The 12,147-nt window shown below is 34.5% G+C and overlaps 1 protein-coding gene across 1 annotated transcript; it reads right to left on the bottom strand.

The window, feature by feature from the left end:
* Positions 1-7,000: 7,000 nt before the first annotated feature.
* Positions 7,001-11,087, bottom strand: LOC131941499 (peroxisomal trans-2-enoyl-CoA reductase). Its single transcript, XM_059300768.1, has 8 exons — positions 10,955-11,087; positions 10,163-10,299; positions 9,281-9,446; positions 9,035-9,116; positions 8,781-8,877; positions 8,399-8,506; positions 7,777-7,891; positions 7,001-7,293 (listed from the first exon to the last, which is right to left on the bottom strand). The coding sequence occupies exons 1-8, from the start codon at positions 11,085-11,087 to the stop codon at positions 7,205-7,207; spliced, it is 927 nt and encodes a 308-aa protein (XP_059156751.1). The 3' UTR covers positions 7,001-7,204.
* Between the last annotated feature and the right edge of the window lie 1,060 nt (positions 11,088-12,147).

Here is a 12,147-nt window from a genome sequence, read left to right as displayed (position 1 = left end):
ATCGAAGCAATATCGAGGACTAGTTCCAAAGCAAATATGTTAAGCAAGTTCCGAGGATGATTGTGGGCCGAAAAATTCCCGGAATTCCTTCCTGGATTTCCCGGAAAAGCCAAAAAACCTCGAACAAATAATGCGGTTTTTTGCCCATATCTCGGCAACCAGACCATTTAGCGACTTGAAACATTTACCAATCGATTCCTGCCATAATTTAGAACAATATTGCCGAAGAAAGTTTTCAAAAATATCCTTTCGTTCGGTCACAAAAAATTAATTAAGAACATTTAAACAGAGCATCGTGTAGGCCTACTTTTTAAAATAAAACTGTTTCCGTTGATATAGGTTGATATAGTTGTCTTTTTTTTAGCGCAAAAAAATATCCTTTCGTTCGGTCACAAAAAATTCAAAATTGTTATGGATAACATTAGGTAATTGCGCTTAAATTGTCACTAGACTTTTTATTTACTTGTTTTAAAAGCGGTATGCCTAACTTTAACGCTGCAGTGGGAAGGTGTGGTCTCAAATTCCAAGTTTGAGTCCATGTCGCTCGAGTTTGACTTATTCATTTTATCGCAATGTGGTTGGCTAGTTAAGTACATGCAGTAGCGTACGCAGGGGGGGAGCAGGGGGAGCGGCCGCTCCCCCTCTGGCCATTTTCAACAAAGTGGCGCCTTTTTAAAAACTTTTTAAACTCAAAGTTTTAAACAATGGTATTTGTTAAAAAATATTTTTGGTCGGCATATCTATGTAAATCACAAGATTTCTTTTCATGCAGCTATTAAGCATTATTGTACTAGTCTAGTAGTGTCTACGTTTACAACACGTATTAACAGGTGCATCAGTTTGTCATTCTAAAAATAACCATTACGATGCATTGCAATGTTTAAAAAACATCTACGGGTAGTACCACTTGGCAAGAGGGGTTATAAGTTTAAGGCAACTGTATAATGTATTTGCTTACGAATAATTGAATTAGAAAATGTTATACATAAAACTTCACACATAATTACTTTATATATACAGCTTGAATCGTGTGATTAATTTAAAAAAAAATACAATACAGAAACAAATACAACTGATGTAGCACCTCTATTTAAATTTACTTATGAGCAAACTGCGTAGTGGTGGGGAAATTTTGACACGGTCAACAACGTCATCACGATGAAGTAGTAGTATTCTTACAGTTTGGGCGTTAGTGATTACGATTACAAATTATATGAAACAGTTACAATCCCCCTCCCCCATGGACCCCTCTGTAAAAAAAATATTGTCATAATACCACTGCTGCTTATTTAAATCTATTTCTGTGATATATGTTTGTGTAATATATATTTGTGTAATATATATGTATGTTTAGAACAGTCATTTAAAAACTGACGCTATGTTCACTCTGAGTTGGTAATCTCTCTCCCCCCCCCCCCCTACATACACCTCACAACCACAATAGTGTAGAGCGACATTGTCACACCTAGGTATACACTGGGTTGGATAATTGACCTAAGGTGACTGGACAGTGGTGAATGAAGTTGAACCCATCCCCCCACCCCCCCCCCCCCAACCCACCCCGAACTGATCTGTAAAGTACATGTAGATAAACGCGTAATGATGTGATGTACCAAAGTACCATGCCGCCAGAAAATTAGTTTTTTAAACGTAAAAGTCTGTGAATATTGTTTTTGCAATTACCAGTAAAAAGGTGTGTGATCAATACAGTGATCTAATCCATACCTATCACTATGTTAAAAAATGATTTTTAAAGAACACAAAAAAGCCGTTGTTAATTAAAAATATATGAACTGAACTAAAATGCCGATATTAAGTTAAATGTAGGCCGTTATTCCGAATGTTTTTCTATTACATCGAAAAGCGTGGTTTTATACCAACTCTGATTTTATAAACTTTCATTATGCTGTAATACTTTAGCATTTATTATGACGATATATTAAATTCTGATTATAGAGAAACATTTTGTAAAACACGAATATTGTTAAACAATTTCATTATATTCTAAAGTAATTATTTATTTGTTTTGACATTTATAATTAAATGTGTAGATAAATACATATTTATATTAAGAGAGTTATTATTTCCCCTATTTCCATTGCCTTAAATAATTTCCCAGGAATTATTATGTAAGAAATTTTTTTTACAAAAAATACAAAACAGATTGTGTTACGTTCATTGTTTTTGGTTGTAGTGTTTGTATATTTTTTTTTGTTTAGATTGATACAATTTTTGTTTTGTCTGCCTACATTGTGTGTTTTTTCTTATTTCTTCTGAGTGCTACTTTCAATTTATTTTACATCATAGCGAAGTAATGACATACAGCTATTAATTATATATATATATATATATATATATATATATATATATATATATATATATATATATATATATGCATATGTATATAATACACGTATATAGAACGTGTTAAAAATTCGGCGCCTATTTTTGCTCTTTTCGCTCCCCCTACAACGAAAACCTGGATACGCCTCTGAGTACATGGTATTCATGGTGGTTAATGAAATAGGGGCGCGATATTGGATAAAAGTATTAATGCGCTATCTCTAAGAGAAAATATCTAACCACACCTCTGCTTTCACTATGTCTAACTAAATATCCTCTTCTCTTTTACCTACGTATATCTCAAAATTTAAAAATATGCAAAATTTGTAATTTTAGCCCATTCTATCTTTACACCAGGGTCTGAAGGAAACAGTGACAACCAGTTTCAAGGCTTTATGTCTGGTTGATTTAGGTAACTTGCTGTCTCTTGTATGGGCTAGTGTGTGTTCGAATCAGTTTCCTCCAGGCATCCCTTCCGAACGAAATGGAATTTATATTGAAAATATTTACTTTTAACAGTGTCCGCCCCTCCCCAGAAAATTTCAATTGCTTCTTTGGTGGGTCTAATTATTTCTTCAAGCAAGAACAAATTTGTATTAGTCCCCATCTTGGTTTTTAAATATATTGTCGCTGTAATTTTCTAATTCTAGTTAATTCATAGTGAATTTAGAGTTATATTTTTGGACAAGAATTTTTTCTCCCACTTTACAGGTATGCTTCATGAAATGTTTCTACAATGTTCCTTCTGGATACGAGTCTACATCAACTTTGAAAGAAGTCTTTCTATTCTATTTCCCCTAAAAGTGAAGCTACTCTTAACAAAAACGAAAAAGTGTGTGGTGTTAGCGAGCTTTTATTTGGTTATGTTAGCATTTTTGTTTCAAATTTTGTTTTGCCAAAAGTCGGAATCGTATTTCTATACAAGAAAAAATGTGACAGCGACTAGCGTCGTTAAAGCTCAGGGTAGTGTGTGTAATTTAGAATTAAGTAACTTCTCTGCAAGAGTTATTCCTTGTATCCTTGAAGTCATCTTTAAAATCATCTTGATACGCCAGTTGCAGACGAAATCAAAATGGCGCTGCAAATGTTCTGCAGGATATTTGCAAATCGAGTTAAGTATTCGAGACTGCAGATTAAATAAAATGCTTGTTCTGATTTCGTTAATTTACCTAATGACGTCACTACCAGGCAGTGGCGTAGCGAGGTCGGGTGTCACCCGGTGCGGCACTTAATGGTGTCACCCCCCAGAGGCGTAGCGACCCTCCTCGGGGACAAACTTTCTAGTTTTCTATTTGCACCCCCCCTCAAACTTTCGATTTGCACCCCCCCCTCAAACTATTGATTTGCACCCCCCCCCCTCAAACTTTCGATTTGCACCCCCCTCGAGTTTTTCTCTATATATTTTGCTATTTTTAGCCTTGGTGTCACCCCCCTAAATGGTGTCACCCGGTGCGGTCCGCACCCCCGCCCCCCCCCCCCTCGCTACGCCCCTGACTTCACTACCAGTTGTCAGTGTCACATTGCTGAATACGTTGGTTTACACTGAGTATCCAAAGAACAAGAACCAGTACTTGGTGCTGGGGACGGTCAGAATGTCATTTGATGCGGCTGGAAGTTCTTTCAACATTTTCCTCTTGTACACCATGAGCGACAAATTCAAAAAGGCTTTTAAAGAACTTTTATGATTACAAAATTTAGGCAAACTTATACATTGTCAAATTGAACATTTATTTTTTTTTTATTTTGATAATCAATGAATTTTTTTTTAAATTATGTATTTATGTATAATAGAATTATACACTGTAAAACGATCATTACCATTTTAAAAACTACTACTATATACTGTAGAATGACTAGTAACATTTGAAAACTACTACTTCTTCTTCGTTCTAAATTTTAAGTGTTGAAAGTCTTATCTACCAGGGTTTTAACTCGAGACTTTATCGAATTTATCAACCATGAACTTTTGCCGACTCAACCATGCCTCCATCACAATTAAGGATACGTGTCAACTGGTTATGCGCCATTGAGGCCATTGACTCCGATTTCAGCCTGCTTTTCTTTTTGGATTTGCTTCTATAGCCTTTGGTCAACCAACGAGCCTCATTTGCCAGAGGGTTCGAACTCGAAACTTTTCAGTTTAGCAACCATGAGCTTTACCGACTCGACCACGCCGACCCCTTGAAATCTACTAAATCCTTACATTTTAAAACAAAAAGTAATATTTTTTTTATAAACATAAGCTTACAGTTTTAATTTTTTAAATATTTTATAAAAGATGTCTAAAATGAATAAAATGTGTACTGTTTCTGTTGTAGTTTTATGTTTTAGGTTGATACATTGAAATTTCGGTAAAAAAAAGAAACGAAATAATGCGCTGTCCCGCTTCTTCCTCGGTCCAACCAGTGTTTCTTCCAGACTTTTTTCTCCGGGGGGGGGGGGGGGCACTTGAAATCTTCGGGGGGGGGGCGGTAAACTTTCTTCGGGGGGGCGGACACTGTTAAAAGTATATATTTTCTATATAAATTATATAAATTTCATTTCGTTCGGGGGGCGGTAAAAAATTTTCGGGGGGGCTTCGCCCCCCCGAAGAGATGCCTGGAAGAAACTCTGGGTCCAACTCTCACCACCCTCCCCTACCGAGTTAGGTTTAGAAAGTAACAGTGTGGTTTTTTTTAATGACATTCTAAATGTTGAATGCCAGGTCATTGTGGGTTGTTATACCCCCCCCCCCAAACACACACACCTCCCACCGACACACGCTTGCTAAGCCACTGACATGTAATATGTTTATAATTCCATTTTAAGGGTGCATAAGAAAAATGTTTTTTTTTTAAATTCTTTTATATAAAGGGAAGTAGCTCGATACTAGCGTACAATATTTCTTGTTTACTTCCCCTTTTAATGTTTTTTTTTTAATTTCTTATTACTGTTTTTTTACCTCCCCTTTTAATGTTTTATGTTTACTCCCCCTTACCATGATTCTCTTCGTTTACAACAGCTATTATTTCTGATCGATGAGTAGATGTATTCTTTAGTCTGAAGTGAAAGAAAACACTTAGAGAAGCTTAACATTTAAAAATTGATTATAGTTATTAAAAGTTTATTTGTAAATCCAACTTGGGGAAGAGACCTTTATTTTTAATGTTATCAGCCATAAAATTATTATATTTGGGAAACAACTGTATTTTCACGTTCTGCTTTCAAACTAGCTGTTGAATGGTATGTATGTGTCTAGACAACTTTTTTTTTTAATGTTTTTAACAAATTTCTTAAACCTTATGTCAACACTTGTGATTAATATTTAGATTCCACTCTAATAAATGACCAGCAAATATTTCATTAGTCCACGTAAACAGGTAAAGTAAAACAAAGTACAGAATCCTCTTTAGACCTCGCAATCCATAGGGCAGATAAAGTAGAGTTCATGTTTCTTGACCTCGGCATATGAAGGGAAAGTGTGGTCAGCACTTAGCTCAGCAGGTAACATACAATAAAATATCACAACGTCTGTGCATTCATATATTTGTTTCAATCTCAATATATAGCTGTGTATTCTCATAGTAATTTAGGGGAGGAAGTCTGTAATGCCAACGGTCATATCATAATCCAGTTTGTTGTATTGTGAAGCCTCTCTGTAGGTCTACATCTTTTGACAGCTGTGCCTCAGGGCCGAGTGTACGGAAAAATAGATCTTGCACAAACAGTAATCCAAATTCTCTATATCAGAGTAACAGGAATGCAATCAACATTACATAACGTTGAAGAAACTTGAAAGGTTAAATGCATTTGTCTTTTAAAATATGTTCAAGCAAAGCAATGATTTATAAAAGTGTTATATCAATATAAACAAGAACTTTTAAAATGTTAATTCTCAAATTGTTACTAAATTGTTTTGAATGTAAAACTTATTAAGAAATATTGTCTTTTTACCGGATTATGAAAACTTCCAGAAGAGACCTTATAAATAGATACTGGTGGACTTCATCAGACAGTACTGACATCCTACACAATGCTGAGGACAAAACACGCCAGTCACCACCAACAGCAGAGGCACAAGAAAAATGTGGCTCAACATCCTAACACACAAAAAAAAAACAAGTTTCCACCAAGACTGAACCAGTCACCGTTATAAGAAGTCTAGTCTTTCTGTGCACAATCATTACGAACATGCCACCAGAGTGTGGCAGGGACCACAAAACTAATTGTCACTTTAATCCGGCTAAAAAAATTACCACCAAACTTTCAGTCTTATTGAATAGAGCAGATGTACATAGACTATACTAAAACTCTAAAAATACTAAATTAAAATAATTCTCCATATAATAAATCTGAAATATGAAACAGAAGTAAAGATGGAGTTCTTTTTTGTGAAATCAAAGTGTGAAAATGTTTATTCAAAACCTTTTAGAACTACATAGGTAGGATTCTATAAATAGCCTGATATGTTTATCTAGAAATAGAATTGCTCTCCTAAGTATACATTTGAGATTATTCTGTGTAGATTAAATCATTTCAGTGTTTAAGTAAGTCTAAATATAGATAGAGTTTTGGTTAATGGTATAATGTTAAAGGGGGAAAAACAGCATGTAAAATAAAAGAGAAAAACAAGGTTCAAAAAAAGGAAAAAAATATTTATTCCAATTTTTTTTTATCTAATATGTAGGATTAAATCACATTGCTTAAATATATTAAAATATCACATTTCTTTTACATCAAAGAAAACAGCATTTGTAATAACATCAATACATAAATCTTTTCTTTATCATCTTTATGATGGTTTAGTAACATTAAAAATGGCATAGATGTTAAAGGTTTGAGAATCACTTTCTATAAAAACTAGGTAACAGTATTTTTTATTTCAACTAGATTTACTCCCTGAGGATCCAGCATTGTTTGATATGTGCTGTAGGTCATCTGCCCATGTGTAGGCAGGGGTGTTTTTATGTTCTGAAAATGTCAATTTAAATAATAAAACATAATTATACCATGATATAAAATAAAATAATAAAATATCTTTCAAACCTAAGGGGCTCTACAGTAGATAAATAAATGTTAGCGTTATACAGGTAATGCATTATTGTGTGAGTATTATAATTTATTATAAAATTAATTATAAAGCTAATGGAGTATGAAGTCAGCTCTATGACCTTTTATTTACCCGGCTAGAGTCAGCTTAAGGCGTTTAAGGTAATCTTAAGGACTTTAGACCTGAAAGTATCTTGACTTTCTGGTTTGTACACGTAAGCTTAACCATGCTGTGTTATAATGGTACTTAAGAGATCAAAGATTTTTTAAACCATATTTTTTTTAAGTAGACTTACAAAGAATATAAATAAACCCCTTTTTTTGCTAAGATTAAATTTTAGCAATTAATATAGCAATTAAATGTGTTCAATCATTAACAAAAAGTGATATTTCAAAATGGCTTGCCTGGCACTTGGTATGTTGGACATGAGTAAATGCTTTGAGCGCCATCTACTCTGATAGTCTCCCCTGTGATAAATTTAGCACCAGGCGATAGCAGGAAACATACAGCAGAAGATACCTAAATAGCAATTTTAAATTTTTAAATTTTTTTTTTTACTTTTAATTTTCTTAGCAACTAAACTGTTTTTAATGTATTAGATTAAACAAATGGAATACAATTAACTTTTTTAACACTACTAAATATAAATATTATAAATGTTATGCCAGGTACCCATTAGAACTGGGATGAATCAAAGACATCCTTAACATCTAAGTCACAAGAAATATTGTAAAAGACATGTAACCATCAATGAAACTTGTAGCACAGTGATGATTTCTTTACATCAGTGACTATTATTTAATCAGTGGCTAGACAGATAAATGACCATGTCCCCATTCCAGATGCCACAAATAAATGGCAATGTACAGAGGCCTCATATAAATGTCCTCTCACAAAATGGTCAAGTCCCAAAGGCAGACTACTATATCTGATGTAAAAATTGTCAATTATAGAAAAATATAAGTTGATTTGAGATAAATTTGTTATGTTAAAAATTACAAATTAGGAAGTAATAATTCTACCCACTTCTTCTACTGTACCTAGTCGGTGCATTGGAATTGTTGACTTTGTTTTCTCAAAAATATTAAAGTTACCATAATTGGCTGCAGCTGTTTCAGAATATATGGAGCTTCCCTGAATCAAATAACAGTCAACTTAGGATTTGATACACATACATTCTATAAATAAATTACTTTAATTTTTTTAGAAAGAGACCAGAAAGATTTAGCAAATTTATATCTTATTTTATTAAAACCTAATATAAATCTACTGTTATTTTTTTTAGGTTTATATTCTGGATTACCAATATCAAAAACCATATTAAATTATTTCTATTACTGGTGCACTTCAAAGAGTGGATATTTTTTGTCACAAAACAGGGTTTAATATTTTTTTATAGTTATCTTACAGGAGCAACACTGTTGACGCGCACGCCACTGTGAACCCACTCCAGTGAGAGTGTCTTGGTTAGGTTATCTACAGCAGATCTTGCTGCTCCTGTATGACTGAGAGATATACAGATAACATATGCTTTTCTACCTTCAACATGACTAGAGTGAAAAGAAACACTTTTAAAACTGTTAATGAAAAAAAATGTTAAGTAACACTATGGAGTTGTTTAAGAAATCTGTCATGGACTACTATTTAGGTAAATAAATGTACCTCATTAAAGGAAAACCTTTCCACATGTCTGCTATAATGTTTACTATAGTCCCTCCATGTTCATTCATCCATTGGTTATAAACTACACACATAGTAGAAAAAGGTTACAAAATTTTGATTTGAAATAATTGAAAGATAACAATTAAAATGGACAATGTTGGTACTTCTGAGAATGTTTATCGTCACATTACAAGTAACACAAATTCCTAGCAGTTATCTCAAATACAAACTTCAAAATTTGCTGACCTTCTCGACACATTAAAAAAGTGCCTGTCAAGTTGGTTTCTATAACAGCATTCCATCCCTTTAGTTTAATGTCCTCTGCCCTGCTTAAGAACTGCCCGCCTCCATTGTTGACTAGAAAATCTAATTTCCCAAAGTGTTTTAATGTACCTGAAACAAGGCTTTTTACCTGCAGATACAGAACAACATTGTTACAGATGGTTTTGTATGATGTCGATTAATCTTTAAAATTTGGAGTTCCTATTTTGGATAAAGGTTAAGTTTAACAGATAAGTTTGGTGAGGAGATGTCAATGGGATGGTGTGGTCTAAGCAGTAGAGCGCTAGGCTTCTAACCCAAAAGTCTCGAGTTAAAATCCAGGTACAAGTTAGTAGTCTATTCCCGAATCCATCCAGCTCTAATGGGTACATAACTCAAGTTAGGGAAAGTAATGGCGGTTGGGCAAAGTACTGACAACACCTTCTCTTCATATGCTGAGGTCAAGAAACATAAACTCTACTTCATCTGCCAAATGGATCATTAGGTCTAAAGAGGATTTTTACTTTTTTTTTATACTATTCTGATAATACTCTTTTATAGATTAAATCATACGTTTACATTTGGGTAAGAAAGCCTATTATTTTAGGTGACGCTAGTTTGAGGCACCAAAATATTTTTAATGTTAAGCACTATTTATATAAGTTTTTTTATATTATAAGCAATGTTCTCTCCTAAGGGGGAAAAGCTAATGTGCAAAATGTATTTTCTGTGCGCGGTGTTGTAAAAATCTTATACAATGATATATTTATTTTACAAAATCACTGTGAGGCAGCTCAAAACTTCTGCGCGGCCGCGCAACCACGCAGCTTAGAGGGAACATTGATTATAAGCCTTATCAAGACTCACATCTTCTTCCTCTCTGATGTTACATTTCATGAACTGCAAATCTACATTTTGATTGGACTCTTTCAACCATTCTCTCAGCTTATTGGTAGCATTTTCCAAGTTGTCCACTTTTCTGGAAGCGATCATTACATTACAGCCTAGATGTTAAAGAGAACAAATCAGTAGCAGTAAAACTAATGTTGAAACTTCATAACTAAATGTACTATATTATCATAATATTATTTTGCAATAGAAAATACAAGGCACACAATAATATTAAGATAATATTAGGCCCTATTATTATTTTTTTGGTGTATGTGTTATACCAGTGTCCGATAAAAAAAAAAACATTAAAAATATATATATATAGGGTTAAGGTTAGAATATTGCCTGGGCAGTAGGCTCACATTACAACACATATCAGCCCCCCTCACTTAACAGAGCTGATGAACCCAAGCCCAACGGACAGGACGTTAGTCGACGTTACCTATGCAGCTTGAAGTTGAAATTACTAGAAGTGTTGGAGGAAACCAGAGTTGGTAAGCAAGCCTGCCTCAAGATGTGTACTTACTTACTAGTAACTACTTTAGCCTAACAGACACAGTCTTGACTCTTACTTCATTCAACTGACTTAAGAAGACTAACACTAACAACAGTAACTAGATCTAGTTACTAACTAGAATCTTAGATCTAGATTTACTGATTTAGTAGTACCACAAGAAGAAGACTTAACAAAAGAAAGAAAGTGTTCTAATAACTAACATATTTTAAACATGAATAGGTCTAATTAAAACTGTGAAATACATTTTCTACCTAGGTATAAAAGTTCTTGTGTTATCCCTTTGCCAATTCCTGTACCTCCTCCTGTTACAATAGCTACTTTGTTTTTAAATAACTCACGACGAAATACGCTACTGACTGCTCGCTTTACAGTGGACGCCGCCATTTTTACGAATATTATGATCACATGACCTGAGTAGTCCTATAAATAACGTTTACTGACCTCCGACAATTTTAAACACATTTCAATTTAATTTTTACTTTTACTTACCAAATGGGTGAATATTAGGTCTACTCAGTGTGTTGTGATGTGTATGTCTAATGGAGTCAGGTGTTGTGTATTGATTTGTTGTGGGTCGTGGTGTGAGGTTTGGGTTGTGCTGTGGTGTATTGGGATGGGTCGTCTTGGTATTGGGGAGTGTGAAGGGTGGTGTAGGGATTCGGTTAGGGGTAATTCATAAATTACGTCACGCTTTTTTTTACGATTTTTACCTCCCCCCCCCCTCCCCTCCGTCACACACCGTCACAAAACGCCAGACCCCCCCCCTAAAATGACGTCACACCTCGGCCTACAACCCCCCCCCCCCTCAAAATTGCAGTTGATTTTTTTTTTTTTAACATTGATATGTTTCCAAAATCTTGTCTGAACTCTGTCAAAATAGTCTTTTAATCAATTCCTATTACAATTTATTAAAACAGTTTTCTAAAATGCGAAATAACTTCTAAAATTCGATTTCTAACATTGCTTTTTTATAATGCAAAAGTGTGACGTCGCACCATCTGAACCCCCCTCCCCTCATCACAGATCGTCACAAAATTACGCCCCCCTCCCCCCTATGAGTGTGACGTCATTTATGGACGACCCCTTACATAATAATGGTTAGAAATGTGGTTTATGATGTCACGCGGGTTGGGATGGGAGTCATACCTCAGCCTACCCCCCCCCCCCCCCACACCTTCAAAATAGTATTTTTTAAAGCATCGGTTTCTATCTAAATTCATTTACTTAACTCGGTTAACTTTGAGTATATTAATAAATTTCTATTACAATTTACAAAAAAAAAACTTTCTAAAACGCAAATTAAAGTGGGTGTTTTTTTTTTTTTAGCGTTTAACACTTCTTTTAAAAAATGCTGCTGTGTGAGATGACATCACACTCTCTGGCAGTGTTTCTTCCAGACTATTTTCTCCGGGGGGGCACTTGAAATCTTCGGGGGGGGGGCGGT

Source organism: Physella acuta, unplaced genomic scaffold (genome assembly GCF_028476545.2).
Source record: "Physella acuta isolate Inbredline_101_S28 unplaced genomic scaffold, ASM2847654v3 ptg000363l, whole genome shotgun sequence".
In the NCBI taxonomy this organism is placed as follows: domain Eukaryota; kingdom Metazoa; phylum Mollusca; class Gastropoda; family Physidae; genus Physella; species Physella acuta.
This window is presented reverse-complemented; position numbering and strand designations above follow the sequence as displayed.